The sequence below is a fragment of the Mus pahari genome, chromosome 4 (genome assembly GCF_900095145.1).
Source record: "Mus pahari chromosome 4, PAHARI_EIJ_v1.1, whole genome shotgun sequence".
NCBI classification, from domain to species: domain Eukaryota; kingdom Metazoa; phylum Chordata; class Mammalia; order Rodentia; family Muridae; genus Mus; species Mus pahari.
The window spans coordinates 122,880,000-122,895,718 of NC_034593.1; the positions used below are offsets into that span (position 1 = coordinate 122,880,000).

Here is a 15,719-nt window from a genome sequence, read left to right on the forward strand (position 1 = left end):
CAACTGAATTGATGAGCTCAGAGCACAGTGAGAAATCCTGCCTCAACAAATAGGGTGGAAAGTATCTGAGGAAGAGGCCCAACATCAACGTCAGTCCTTAACACAGACACAAACATACACACAAAGGATGGTGTGGCCTGGAGTGGCACACACCTCAGCTGGAATATGAGATGAAGGTAGCCCTCACTTTGGTGATGAGAACGGACTCATTGGTGGCCATAGTCAAGGCAGTTTACTTGGTACTTAAAGAAAAGGTCAAGTCACAAAGTTAAGGGTTGGTTCTATGACTTGGAAAATTGTTCCCAATGTTCTGGTAATCCTCTAATAGATCCCCGACAGTCAAATACTCAAAATTTATGAGGACAGGGGAACATGATAGCATTAAAATTATCATTACCTTCAAGCCAGACCTCTAAACATGCTTGACAAGGAAATCCTGAAGCATGTGACATTTGGAGGCCAGTCAAACAAGAACGTTAGAATATTTTGAAAATCTAAAATGGGTTGGAGAGGTGGCTGAGCAAGTAAGGGTATTTACTGTTTGTATGTAGAGCCCAAGTCAGCTCCTAACGCCCTGCTCAAGGCAGCTCACGGCCTGTAGCTGCAGCTCCCAGCTTCTGGTGCTCTCTCCTCAGCCTATGGGCCCCTGAACTCAGATGACACCCACACATAGCTTTATATAAAATGAAATAGGATAGCATTTTTTACTAATCTCAAATGTGTGATGGTAGGATTGGCAGTTTAACCAAAATGTATATAATAAGGCTACAAAGATGGCTCAGTGGCTGAGATTCCTGGCTGCTCTTCTAGGGGACGTGAGGTTGGCTCTCAGCATGATACTGTGACTCATAGGCATCTGGAACTTCAGTTCTATGAGATCCAATGCTCTCTTCTGCCCCCCCCCATGGACACCATACACACATGTAGAATGCAAATATACATATAAGCAAAACACCCTCACACATAATTAAAAATCTGAGCTAATAGGAAAGGGAACTTATAGAAAGGACCATGTTTCATTTTCACCAAATACGAGATATATCTAGTAGGAAGTCACTTCCGAAAGCAACAATCTGGAGAGGTTACTTTCCCAAGTAACCCCTTTACCATCTGTCATAAGTAAACAAGACCCCACCATCTCAGATGCTGAAATATCTCCTAAATATAATATCTCACTTTTGATTTCTCTTTTTCTTCAAGTATGTGTTAAGCTTCATTGCAGGGATAAAGGAAGAGCACCATGAGTTCATCAGTAAGTCTGAAATGGCTTTTATTCAGGAAGTGGAAAAGCAAAATGAACTGCAAATTAAAATCCAGAGCCTTTCTCAGACTTACAGTATTCCATCCAGAGATTTACAGATCAAACTGAGCCAGGAGATGGACCTCCATATTGAGGTATGCTTTATTTTTAATACATTTAATAAGGTTTTAAGCCTTTCATAAACAGCCTTTGTATGTGTTTAAAGTCATTTTCATTCATTAGATATCATTAGTAACTTGCAGAGTGACAGGTGACCAAGAGATGGCTTGGACACTGTCAGACCTGCATAGACATAGAAGACAGATTTACCATCAGCCGTCTTACACCCATGCATCAGCTCCACAAGGACTTGGTGGCTCTCCCATCAATGTCAAACGGGCGTGCAGTTCCCAACCTGCCTGTCAGGCCTGCCTTCCAAGGCCACAGCAAAGCAGTGCCCAGAGCCTGAAGGTGGAATCCCTGTCAGGTGGAGTATATCGCCAGGGTTCTCTTAGGCAGGTAATTGCAATCAAGTTTTAAATTAGAATTGATTTTCTTTAATATCTTAATAGGTAAAGGCCAGTAGGTATTTCTCCCCTTTAGAATATTTTTATAGTTTATATGTATTTGGGGTAAAGTTTTTCCTAATACTTATATAATTTGGTACCTATTTTTCACACAGGAAATTCTCAAAGATTTTTCAGAAAATGACTTCCTCACCATAAAAACTGAAGTCCAACAAGTACTAAGTCATAGGAAAGAAATAACTGAGTTTTTACGAAAATGGCTAAATACTCTTGATACAGAAAATCTTAGGAGTACCATCCGGAAAGAAAACAAAAGCATTGGGCTCGTGAATAACTTCTATCACAGCAGAATCACCGTGAGTATCACAGTCCAGTGCTGCTCTTTGAGGCTTTGATTTTTCTACTCATTCCTAAGGGGTTAGACGAGCTTATATTTCTGTGCTTTGTATGTAGGAGCTCTCTGAAAAGTTTTGGTTGTCCAAACTTTATTCTTTCGTTGTATGATGCTTCTTCAAGATGATTAACCCAGTTTACTTGAGGGCAGCAGGCTGTTGCTGAGGAAATACCGAGTTCCCGCTTGGGTAGTTTTGCGGCTGCTCATTGTCGTCTCACTGTCTGTGAGGACTGAGCCATTGCCCCATGGCCTCAGAGAAGCTGGGGCTTACATCTGTTCCAGGATCCTGGCTTCAGGGGTCCTGTGTGCCAGTAGCTTCCCTGTCATGCGCTCTAATCCTACACTACACACCAAATGTGCCTACTGTTACTTTGTTTTTAGCATGTATGTGTCAGTAATTTTTTGGTTAGGTTTGTGGAAAAATTAGCCCAGTAGTACATAAAATTCTCACATAATCCCTCCCTACAGATAATCTTTCCTATTACCAAGATCCTGCACCAGAAAGTTCCACACCTGACAGTCGGTGAATTTCTAGCTCACACTTGGTGTTGAAGATCCTGTCAGCTTCCTAAACTATTATAATGTCAGCCTGTCACACCAGTGATGTAAGCCAGCCTTCAGCGTTAAAGAGAACAATGACTTTGACTGTTATTATCTACACAGCAATAAGAGGTTTATAGACTAGTTAGCAAGTAAATTGTAGCAAGAGAAATGCCTTTAGAGCACTACCTACTCTTCCAGAGGACCTGGGTTCAAGTCCCAGCACCCACATGGTGCCTCACAGCTGTGTGTAACTCCAGTTCCAGGAGATCTTACAGCCTTTTCTGGTCTCCAAAGTCACCAGACACAAATGTGTTGCACAGACAGAGATGTAGGCAAAATACCCAAACATATAAAAAGGGTTTAAAATCAGTAAATTACTTTCTCTGTGAGCTGAGGTTTGGAATGAAATGGGAACATAGAGAGTTGTTAAGTTTGCTCTGTGTGCTCGCCTCTTGATGACTTTAGCCTACACAGTTCTTCATTCCTTTTCCTGAATTCCTGTAAACGTAATGAAGTGAAATGATCTTGCAGGTCAGTATAGATCTTCCCATCCCTTCTTTTATTCATGGCGGTCTTAACATCTAACATGTTGAAAGAGAAATGTGCATTCGTTGTCTTGAGCACTGTTTTAAACAATGAATTTCAGCATGCACACTCTCTTAGAATTCTAGTTTTTTCATAATGTAATTTTAAAACATCAATTATTTTAAAGCTGTAGTGGTCTCTCACTGTTTATAGGCCATGATAAATGAATCAACAGAGTTTGAGGAAAGAAGTGCTACCAGATCCAAAGAATTGGAACATTACCTGGAGTCACTGAAACAAAGAACTGAACAACTGTCTGAAGTCTACCAGACACTGACTGCCTCCCAGTCTGCTGTGCAGCCTTCCACACGGGACAGAGAGGGTCCTCATGGTGCATCAGGAGCCGAACAACTGACCTCAAAGGTAGGAAACTTCCTGGTGTTGAAAGCAAATGCACTCACTCACTCACTTAGGGTGAGTGCGCTGTTGTCCATGTGTGTGGTGAGTTGGGTCAGCCCTGACTCCAGCAGTTTCAGACAGAACAGTTCATATTGACCTTTAATTTGATGGGTCCTACATGAGACTTATAGTTGTGGAATTTAAGATTAACAAACCTCATTACATACAGAACATAACAGGGTATGTGGGCATCAATGACCCTGCTCTGAGTCAAGTTATTTTTCTGTGTCAATGACTAGCAGGCATATTACAGATATGAAATAGCCAGCAGGCATGGAACAAAATGCCTACAGCTTTGCTGGCGGGGTAGGCCTCAACAGAAACAGGGTTTTTCTATGTGGCCTTGGCTGTTCTGGAACTTTCCTTATAGACCATGCTGGCCTTGAACTCAGAGACCCGCCTCCCAAAGGCACTAGTTACCATCACCCAGCAAAGTGGTTAATTTTATTGTACCAGAAAAAAAAATTTTCAAAATAGAATAAGCAACACATTTTGTTAAGTCGGTTTGGACTGCCTGGGGCCTCGGGGATCTGGGATTGCTTGCTATTCTGAAGAGGTGCATAAATGCTCCATAGTTTGACTTTTTAAAACTGTTACTGTGGATCATATTTTTAAACTTGTAGTATCTAAAAATGCTTATTTCAGAATTTACTCCCAAGGATATTAATTTTATCCTCTGAATACAATGTCTAATAGAGCATTTTTAACTAAAAATGAAATGTAATTTGGACAAAATCTTGGTAAACTACTTCTTGTAATATTTCAAATTGTTCAAGTCAGATGGCAGTGAGCTTGCTATCCCTGATGTGAGCTGGGAAGCAAACTTGGGTGTTCTCTAAGAACAGATGTGTTCTTACTTGGTGAGTCGTCTCCCAGCCCCATTCATAATTAACTTCTAAGTCCAGTATGATTCATATCAAAAGCACAGGGGACTGCCTTTCTAGTATAAGAGTGGTTAACAGAACCTGCTTATCGGCAGGGCTAAACAAGTCTTATTAACCAGGACTTTCTATTTCAGTCTTTCTGATTCATTAATAAGAACACCTGATGGCTAGCAGGATTTTTGGCTTTTGGTTTTGTTTGGTTTTGTTTTTTCAAGCAATCCTTTGACCACAGGTGACACGGTGCCTGTGCCCAGTACTTCCTGTCACTCATTTCTAAATCATCTTTTCTAGTTCTGATTTCCCCGAGAATTACTAGGACAGTGTTTTATGTGAGTACTTTCTCTGTATCATAGCCAAAGAATACCTGCATAATTTCTACACTTTAAGCCTGTATTGAAATTTTCTTGTTGGTTTATTTGAACTTTTAAAACAGTATGTAGACAAACAGATCAGAGGGACAGACGTGAGAGCCTAGAGTCAGGCATTCAAAGGCAGCCCTAGGATCTTTTTAAAAGGACAAAGATACCTCGCTGGGGAAAGGAGAAGTCATCAAATATTGAGGTCAGCTGCCTGGACACGCGCACCAGCATTCATGATGGAAGTAACAAGGCCCATGTGTTGTTCAGGAGGCTGAGGTGGAGGGTGGCACGGTTTCTCCAGCCTAGGACCTGTCTGGCCCACATAGCAAGAGAGCATCCTAAAAGGCACGATCCATCTCTTAGGATAAACCTAAATAGAAAGCAGAACGAAGAAGACAACACAGGAGAAACATGTGTCCCATTAGGTAGACAATGGCTTTTTACATACAAACCAAAGTGCAGCCACGGGATTAAACATAGACACATGCACTCTCACTACTCAGCCCTGCTCTCCAGAGACCCTGGCCAGAAGAATAATGTAAACAGACAGGGAGAAAAGGTATAAAATATCTTTATCTGATAAGACCCTTAAATACAATAAACAAAAAGAACTTCTAAAGTGTCGTAGGAAGGATATTAAGCAATCTGATATGAAATGGGAAGATTAGAAGGAACTCCACTCAAAACAAGATACGCCAGAGTGCATCCATGTATCTTGTTTTGAGTGAGCTGTGCACTGTTACTGCATTGTTATGGAATGATAGCACTAAGGACGTAGCCCAGTTGGGATGTGTGCTTGCCTGCCGTGCTGGAAGCTCAAATAGGCTTGGTAGCACTGGCCTGTAATCCCAGCAGATGGGAGGTAGGATGGGGGTCAGGAGTTAATCATGTGTTTGCCTAGTGCTGGAGTTATCGACAGTTGTGGGTAGTCATGTGGGTGCTGGAAGTTAAACCCAGGTAGGCCAGAAGAGCAGCCAGTGCTCGCTCAGAACCACTGAGCCATTGTGCAAGCCCTCGTCTGATTACTTTCAGCCTTTCTGTTTCATTTGGAAAAGTACATCACATTTTTCATTGAGAAGAGTGTTTTCTTAAGGAAAGAAAAAATATTAGTTCATATATAGCTTCAGATATACTTCATACCAAGTATTGGGATATTACTCAATTAAAGTTAGTGCCTTTCGCCGGGCGTGGTGGCACACACCTTTAATCCCAGCACTTGAGAGGCAGAGGCAGGTGGATTTCTGAGTTCGAGGCCAGCCTGGTCTACAGAGGGAGTTCCAGGACAGCCAGGGCTACACAGAAAAACCCTGTTAGTGCCTTTCTTAGCTTTCACGCCTCAGGAGTTGTAGGTAGATTTCCCACACTCCTGCTACAGTGTGGTGATCAAACAACTGGCAAAATTGAAACTAATCACTGTTTTCCTTTCCTTTTTTTTCTATGAAAGGACAAAATTGCTTTAGGAGCTGTGCCCTATAAAGAAGAAATTGAGGATCTCAAAATGCAGCTGGTGAAGAGTGACCTAGAGAAGAAGGCGAACGCCAAGGAATGTGAAAAGAAGTATGCTTGTCCTCACTCTCCTAGCATGGCTTCAGTCACATAGCATTCCTCTATAGACTACACAGACATCTCTGAAGTAGTTTACTTTTCAGAAAGTAATTTATTAAAATACTGAATTTTTTTTAAAAAAATATGTAAGCACCCACAGGTTTTAAGCTTATTAAATTGTGGTTCCATCTGCAACATTAAACATCAGCCCAGCCGCAGCTGTGGTGCAGCTCCTGGCAGGGAGCCAGCCCAACATGGACCAGGCCCTGCTGCATCCCCAGTAGTGAGAACATGAACCTGACTCGAGGCATTTGCAGGGTGCCTTTGACTGCTTCTTCCTCAGTGATGCATGCAGACAACTTAAAAGTGGCCTGTGACCTTCAGAGTGACTGTTGAGAGCCTTTGCTTTGCTGTGCGTGCACATGGGCGAAGACGTCTTGGTTCTGTTGGCTCCCTTCCTCCTCCTGTTGTTTTGTGTAGAGATTGTTTTCTTTGGGTACTTGGGATCCCTCAGCATACCCACCTCTTATCACTTACCTGTGTGTGCTGTCACATTAGCGTACACCAAAAGTTGTTTGTGTCTAGAGCACAGTAAGATGACCTTGAGCAGTCAGAGGAACTGAATTCCAAGTCTGCCCATCACCCTAAACAGGTATTAGTCTCACCCAGTGCTGGCATTTAAACAAAAGCGGGGCTAGTGTAAGAGTAGAGGGTCCCACAATGTAACCCAGCTCTGTAGAAGTTCTTCCTGGTCAGGAATGTCAATTAACTCTGCCTGGAAAATAGAAATGTGAACGGGCAGTGTCGCCTGTGAAGTCCAGTCGGCACTTGTCTTCATAGTTGCTGGGTTTCTGAGGCAGGGTTTCTCTGGGTAGCCCTAACTGTCCTGAAGAGTGCTTTGTAGACTAGGCTGACCTCAAGTTCAGAGATCTGCCTGCACAGAGGGGCGGCAGTCATGTCACAACAACTGGCCTCACTTTCATAGCTTTTAAGAACAGTATAATTTCTGAGGGAGCATTCTAATTTATCATGGCTGATTAATGCTTGGATTACTGACTGACAATTCATAAAGCATCTCTTTCTCCTGGGAAGCAGTGTCAAGTCCGAGCTTTGACTCTTTGCCATAAATCAGCGCTGCAGTAAGGATTTGCTGTCCCGACAACATTAAGTGTGTGGTTTGCTTTTCTTTGTTTTTGTTTTTGTTTTGTTTCTTTTCATTCTCTGGTGGTTTTCCATTTACATTGCCCTGTGGTAACAGTTTATAGTGTCTCAAAAAATAATTTTGTCCAGCTATAACTAACATAACTTATTATGTTTCCAGAAATTTTAAATGAATTAGTCTCTCAATAATAAAGCTGGACTGTTCCTACAGCTGAACCGAATAGGGCTCTTACATCAGTATGACTGGCATCCAGTTAGAAACTTCTGCAACATTTCCAGTTACTCTTCCATGTAAAATCACTTGAATATTTACCCATTTTTATTATTTTATTCTTGTTAGAATTCTTTCTATAAAAGCCACTGTTGAACATCAAGAAGAAATGATAAGGCTACTGAGAGAAGATCTTAGACGAAATCAACAGGCCCAGGATACCTCAAGTAAGTGGGAGACTACAGACAAATGGTGCTGATGGTGCTGATGGTGATTTATTACACAGTGCATCCCAACTGCAATTTCCCCTCCTTCCACTCCTAGTTCGCCCCAACAAGAACAACAACCCCACTCCCCCAGATCTTCATTTTCCTTCAGAAAAATGCAAGCCTCCCAGGGCTATCAACCATAACAAGATACAAGAAGACTAGGCACAAATCCTCATATCGAGGCTGGATGAGGCAGCCCAATAGGAAGAAGAAAGATCTGATTGGCGTAGCACGGAATATCAAAGTTTTAATTTGCATTTCCCTGATAGCTAAAAATTTGATTATTTCTTTTAAGTCAATGATTCTCACCCCGTGGGTCATGACCCAACAGGGGTCACATCAGATAGTCTGCATATCAGATGTTTTCATTATGAGTCGTAACAGTAGCAAAATAACAGTTAAGAGGTGGCAACGAAATAATTTTATGGTTCTCACCACAGGTGAGGAACTGTATTCAAGGGTAGCGGCATTAAGAAGGTTGAGAACCACTGCTTTAAGTGTTTCTTGGTCTCTTGTGTTTCATACTTCTGAGAACTCTGTTTAGTGTATACCCTTCCACTCCCCCTTCATTTTAAATGTTCATTTGTGTTTTGCCTGCATGTATTCCAGTATGAGGGTATTGGGTCCCCAGGAACTGGAGACACGGGCAGCTGTGATCTGCCCTATGGGTGTGGGAATTGAACCCAGGTCCTCTGGAAGAGCAGCCAGGGCTCTTAACTGCTGAGCCATCTCTCTAGTCCCCTGTATCACATTTTTAAGTTATTTATTTTCTTGATCAGTTGGGTTGGGTTTTTTTTTTGGGGGGGGGGGTCTTTTATTTTCTAGATATTGTCCATCAGATATATAATTGGTAAAGGGTTTTTTTTTTTTTCCAGTTGTAAGTTGATGGTGTTCTTTGCTGTTTTTAGCAAAGACTTTTAGCTTCCTAAGGTCCCAGTTATTAATTCTTGGTCTTCATACTTTTGCTATCGGAGTCCTGTCCAGAAGGTCTTTTTGGTGCCAGCCTATTCCCGCCTTTCTCTTGGATCACATTCAGGGTGTCTGACCTTGTGGAGGTCCTTGATCCATCTGAGTTTGCTGTGCAGGATGACAGGGAGAGACCTGCTTTTACTCTTCTACATGTAGCCCCTCACTTTGGCCAGAACCATCTGTTGAAGGAGGCTCTCTTTTCCAGTGTGTATTTTTGTTTGTCAAATATCAGGTATCCATAGGTTTGTGCACTTACATCTGGGTCTTCAGTTCAATTCATCATGTCTGATTTTATACCAATACCATGCCATTTTTATTACTATATAATTACTAATTATAGCTCTATGCTATAATTTTTAATTTGAAACAGTAATAACTCCAGTTCTTTTATTATTCATGATTGTTTTAGCTACATTGTGTGTGTGTGTGTGTGTGTGTGTGTTTCCATATGAAATTTAAGACTTTTTTTTCAATTTCTGTGAAGAATTGTGTTGGAATTTTGATGGAGATTGCCTTGTATCTATAGATTGCTTTTAGTAGGATGGCCTTTTTAAAAATATTAATCCTACCAATCCATGAACATGGGAGATTTTTCCATCTTCTGATGTCATCTTCAATTTCTTTAGAATCTTAAAATTTTATTGTACAGGTCTTATATTTGCTTGCTTAGAGTCAGTCCAAGATATATATATATATATTTTTTTTTTTTTTTTAAGGAAGTCTACTGATTTTTGAAAGCTGATTTTTGTATCCTGCTACTTTGCTGAAAGTGATTATCATCTGTAGGCATTTTCTAGTGAATTTTCAAGTCTTTTATGTATAAAATCATGTCATCCGCAAATAAGGATACTTTCACTTTTCCTTGCCTGTTCGTATCCCTCGCTCTCCTTCAGTTGTCTTATTTCCCTTAGTAAGACTTGGACCACTATATTAAACCAGAGGGGAGAGAATGAGCGTCTTGTCTTCTTCCTGATCTCATTAATAGCACCTGGGGTGTTCTGTTTATCATGACTGTGACTGAGGGCTTGCTGTAGACTGTTGTCCTAGGATCTATCCCTCCTGTCCTCATCTTTACCATGAGTAAAGGTTGGGTTTTGTCAAGCCCCTTTTCTGTATTTAGTGAGATGTTCATCTCTCATCCACTGGGATATGGGAGCAGTTGTGGTTTTCAGAGATGCCTGTCCTGTATTGTACCTGAATGCTAGAAATGTATATCACTAATCTCCTTACATATGTTCTGTCTCTTTAATGAACTGCTGGTAACCTAGTGGGTAATTGAAATAAATGACAGCTCCATTTTCACAGTTTTATGCACAGTGCTGTCATGTTTTCATATCATTTGGGAGGTATATTTAGTTAGCACGTAGCTGTTGAGCAATTGCAGGGTACCGAGTGACTTGGGGGCAGTCTCTGTGTGACCTGCAGTAAGGTAGCAGCTGACAAGCCCCATGGTGATCAGGGCATAGACAGCACGCAGTGCCTCTGACTATGAACGCCACTGTTAGCCGGGCGTGGTGGCGCACGCCTTTAATCCCAGCACTCGGGAGGCAGAGGCAGGCTGATTTCTGAGTTCGAGGCTAGCCTGGTCTACAGAGTGAGTTCCAGGATAGCCAGTGCTAAACAGAGAAACCCTGTCTCAAAAAAACAAAACAAAAAAAAAAGCCACATAAACGTCGCTATTGCTGCCGTTAGGGCAGAAAGTGCACCTGTTAGAGGCAAGCTGTAGGGGGATGGAGCTCTGGTGATCAAGTGAACAGAGGAAATGAGGGACAGGCTAAAAAAAATCACAAGAGACATCCAGGAAATGGGTTTCATAGAGGCCTGTTACAAGTTTTAATATTTCTATTATTTTGAACATGAGAGCTAATTAAGATTATCTGCCTGTCTGGATGTGGTGACATATGCCTGTATCCACACTCCGGAGGCCTCTGCAGGGGGTCAGTGCCAGATCAGAGCCAGCTTGGGCAGCACAGAAGACTCCCTGTCCATTCTGCTTACAAAAGAAATCACATCAGCCTGTGTGTATGTTTGCCTCCTACAGTGATAGCAGAACAAGACTCTCAGCTCCCGAGTAAACCTCTGACCTGTGGAGGCGGCAGTGGGATCGTACAAAGCACAAAAGCTCTTATTTTGAAAAGTGAATATAAAAGGATGGAAAGTGAAATTTCTAAGTTAAAGCAGCAAAATGAGCAGCTAAGAAAGCAAAATAATCAACTATTAAGGTAAGTTCTAAACCCAGGCGTGCTGGGTCACACCACTAACCCCAGCACTCAGGAGGCAGAGGCAGGCAGATCTCTGAGTTCAAGGCCAGCCTTTTGAATAGTAGGCTTGTAGTAAGTTCTCGGGCAGCCAGGGATACCTAATAGAGAGAACTTGTCTCAAAAAACAAGAAGAAAAAAAAAAGAACCTGAGCAGACGAGAAAGGAAAGTTGTGGCAGCATGACAGATCCTGTGTTTATGTACTTCATATGTTGTAAGGATTTGTATATGTTTTCTGCAGTTGTCAACCTTTTACTAATTTTGGGAAAGGAGATTTGTAGCAAGTATGAAGTACGTGCTTGTTTATTTTAGAAGACGTGGGGATTTAGTGCTCCGTTTCACATGTCAGTCATTAACTGCAAACTTGTGCGTGGGGGGCAGAGGTCTGCTCACTTTCCCAGCTTGTTTTTGAGACTGACTGAGCCTGGAGCTCTCTGGATCAGCTGACCTGGTGAGCCAGCAAACTCCAGGGAGCCCCCTGCCCCCACCTCTGTAGCCCTGAGGGACAGGCATGGATCGAGCACCCAGCTTTGTGTTTACGTGGGTTCTAGGAATCAAACTGGAGTACCTCACCCACTGAACCGTCTCCCAGCTGTTCTGACCTATCTTCAATTAGGTCAAGTACTAGGGAATGAACGCTGAGCAGAGAGCTGCGCATAGTCCCCAGAGAGGCAGCGAAGCTGCTCCGACCCTGAGTTCAGCACTGAACCTATTGACAGACCGGCTTAGAGCGCGGCATCATTTGGCTGCTCCCACCATGGAAGTATACAGCTTTTGTACCAAACACTATATGAACAGAACGGTGGAAAACAATTACTCGTGAAGAGTAAAGAGCTAGCAGGATAGCTCCATGGCAGAGTGCTGGCATAGAGTGCACAGGCCCCGGACCCATTCCCCAGTGCCGCAGAGATGAGTAAATGAGTCAAAAGCAACTGAGTAATCTTTCACATAGAGTAACACTAAGCAAAGGCAAAGGGCCAAACAGTGGAGTGCATAGCTGTAGTCGCAGAACTCAGGAGCAAAGAGGAAAGTCGGGAGGCTGAGGCCATCAGAGCTCTGTTGAGACCCTGTCCCATCAAAACATGGTATAGGTGTCATAGGAAATTACATTTGGAAGAGGAATCCGATGATGTCTAGAGAGAGTCAGAGAGGTGGCGAAATGGTGACCAAAAAAGTGAAGAGAAGTTAGGAAAGGCGAAAATATACTTCTGTAAAGGTTTAATAAACATTCTATAAATCTGAATTGTCCAATTATTACAGCAGTGCATAAACTACTCTGGATGTTGTGGATTCATTAAATATGATGTCCAACTTTGAATTTTTTCAAAACTCCATAATCAAAAAGTTTTAGTTTAATTCAATTGGTGTAGCTCCTCTTCTGAACCATGCAAGTGGTCCAAACAGAAGAGTTATGGTGAAATTAAAATACAAATGTAATAACAGCAAATTTCATGTTATGTATTTCAACAGGCTAGGGTTCTTTTTAAATTTTTCTCCATGCCCACATTGAAGAATTGAGTTGTCTGATCTCTCTCTCTCTGCTTCCATTCAAGTGATAACTCTAAACTCTCCAATGAGGTTAAAACCCGGGAGGAAAGAACTCTTAAAGGAGACAATTACAGAGAAACAGCCTGTGAGAATTCGCCAAAGTCTCCTAAAGTGACTGGGACAGATTCTAAACGGAGACAGAGCACAGCTTCTCAATGCAGGGCATGGAATCTCCAGGGTCCTGTGCCAAAAGATTCTCCAAAATCATGGTTTTTTGAGAACCGGTCAAAATCTCTACCAGAACCTCGCCCGATCCGCTATTTTGACAACTCCAGTTTAGGGCTCTCCCCAGGTAGGTAACTGCTCGGGCTGCTGGGTGTCACTGGGAATAAGAGATGAATCCACGTGTGTTTGATTCATCTGTTCGGCTGTGAGAACACATGTTCCTGTTGGAGCGGTGCAGTTACTTCACTGTTACATGGTGTGCACTGACTTCAGTTCACTGTGTTACCCTGCCACTGGGGTACCGCAGTCCTCCACCTGCTGTCGGGGGAGGAAGAGTCATTTTCCCACTTACAGAACCACCACATCTGACTCACACACCCACTCAAGTCCGTGCTCAGCTCAAAGCTTCTCAAAGACAACTGTATGTCCTGTGACATACGTATTTTTGAAGTCCTCCTTTATCTGTGAGAGAGTCACTCCCGGACCTCCAGGGAACTAAAATCCTGGAGGGCATAAAGTCCTATGCACTATTTTTTTCTGTGCATACAAATTATAGTAACCTTTCCCCTATTTACTGAAAGGAAGTGACATTAGCTTGTTCAGACTGCCAGCATCACTAGTATTACTTTGTCGGTTACTAAGTAAATTAGAGGTCGTTGGATACAAGCTCTACCCCAGAATTGCCACCATACCCCATTCTACAGTGAATTATCAAACAATGTAGTATTTTTAAAAAACTAATTCAAAACTTGAGAGGTAGTGCAGCAGGTACAAGCACTTGCTGCTCGTGCAAGAAGACCAGGATCAGCCGGGCAGTGGTCTACAGGGTGAGTTCCAGGACAGCCAGGGCTACACAGAGAAACCCTGTCTCAAAGAAAAAAAAAAAGACGACAACGACGACCGGGGTTACCTTCCCAGCCCCACATAGCAACTCACTACTGCATAACTGCAGTTCCAGAGGATCTTCTGGCTCCTGAGGGCACGGTGTGTGAGTGGTGCATATGCATACATGCAGGCAAACACATGTAAAAAAAAGCCTATGGCCCACACCCTCCTTTTTAACCCTGTTGCTAGACATACATATGAAGAGTAAGCATCCTGCTGGGTGCTTCCAGGCTGACCCTGTGGAGCTTCAGTCAGGGAGCTCATCCCTGTAGAAGATTAATACTCTCTCCCTCTCAGCTGTTATTAACTGCTTGTAGCTCCCTTCCCTTCTCCATGGGGTGCTGTGAGATTTCTCCCATCTAGTTTGGGATGATACTATTATTGTGACTGTTTAAGAAGCCATATTGACATTTGATGGGTATAATGTCCCTTTCAGAGCTAGAAGCCACAGTCCCACAGCAGGCTCCCTGGCCCTCTAGCTCTCACAGTCTTTCCAGCCCCCTTCTGCCTGGGCCTTAAGTGGAGGAGTTCTACTCTAGATGTATCAACTGAGTCTGTATCCCACAGTCCATTGACTGCATTTTGACTAGCTGTGACATTCTGTAAACTTCCTCTGCCGTGCTGGGGGGGAAAACTTGCTTTGAGGAGGAGTGAGACCTGCCCTTACTGTGCGCACAAAATAAGTGTTTAGAATAGTTAGCGTAAGAAAGTGGTGGCAGTCAGTCAGTTCTCCTTAGGTCTGTGACCTCTCTGGCTAGGAATAGCTGCCTAGGCTTCCAGTTCAGGAATGAGCTCTCACATGTTAGCAGCTCTCTAACTGGATTCAAGGTAAAATGCCACACTCTAGCCACTGGCTGCATTGCAGATGCGGTCACTGGTCCATATATGCCCCTCCCTTCCTCTCCCTTGGCAGCATGCCAAGTAGCTGCTGATGCTGTGTGAGCCACTCCTCTGCCAGGAGGCCAACACACTGTGTTCCCAATGTGCAACAAAGGGAAATCAGATGGAGTTCGTAGTGGACGCACATTAAACCTCAATTAACTGACTGCGTATACCTCATGAGTCCTTAGCTGCATCATTTCCTTACACCTTCTGACAGTGGGGCCTAGAGTTCTGATGGGGAAGTGGACTGCTGCTTTAGCGAACACATGAGCCAGTCACCATTCTCTCCTGAAAGGCTGCATCCTCGTGACCTTGCTCCGTGTGTATTTGAATTAGGATTGATTTGCTTTTTATTTTCTTTCTCAGAACCAGATGAAGTAGAGAATGTGGAGCCCAAGACAGACCTCTGTCAGGCCTCCTTGGGAAAAGATGTATCCGAGTGCAAAATGCAGTAGATGCCCCCCTCAGAGAGCCCTTGGATGGATGCCTCTGTCAGAGCAGATCACCCTTGAATGGCTTTCCTCATGTGTCAACACTGACAAAGACGATGCAGTCCGACTTAATTTCAGTCTAATTTCCACTGTAGAAGATGGAGGAACAAGGAATGAATTGATTGCAGTGACTTAGAACGCTGGTGGCAGGTCCTTCTGCTTGCATCTGTGACATTCCAGATACTGAACTGTTAATTATTTATTTTTATACATTGCAAAGAGTAAAGGTCTTGAAGGAAATTTTTAGTCTTTCCAGATGGGTATAACATGTATACATTTTATTAAAGTTACTTATATATGACTTAAAAAATTCTGGAGCATAGCACATAAGATAAGCCTTGTTGTATGACAAAACTTCCTGAGACGACAAAACACACTTCTCTGCTCAGCCCAGACAGGGAGC

The 15,719-nt window shown here is 42.8% G+C and overlaps 1 protein-coding gene across 1 annotated transcript in view; it reads left to right on the top strand.

Annotated features, from left to right (window-relative positions):
* Cenpe (centromere protein E) overlaps positions 1-15,496 on the top strand; it is a 63,029-nt gene extending 47,533 nt beyond the window's left edge. The window contains exons 39-46 of the mRNA XM_029537938.1: positions 1,201-1,395; positions 1,923-2,123; positions 3,443-3,652; positions 6,376-6,488; positions 7,978-8,075; positions 11,128-11,308; positions 12,899-13,185; positions 15,192-15,496. Coding sequence (XP_029393798.1) covers positions 1,201-1,395; positions 1,923-2,123; positions 3,443-3,652; positions 6,376-6,488; positions 7,978-8,075; positions 11,128-11,308; positions 12,899-13,185; positions 15,192-15,280 — 1,374 coding nt within the window. The 3' untranslated portion in view covers positions 15,281-15,496. The remainder of the gene's footprint in view (positions 1-1,200; positions 1,396-1,922; positions 2,124-3,442; positions 3,653-6,375; positions 6,489-7,977; positions 8,076-11,127; positions 11,309-12,898; positions 13,186-15,191) is intronic.
* Positions 15,497-15,719: the final 223 nt, after the last annotated feature.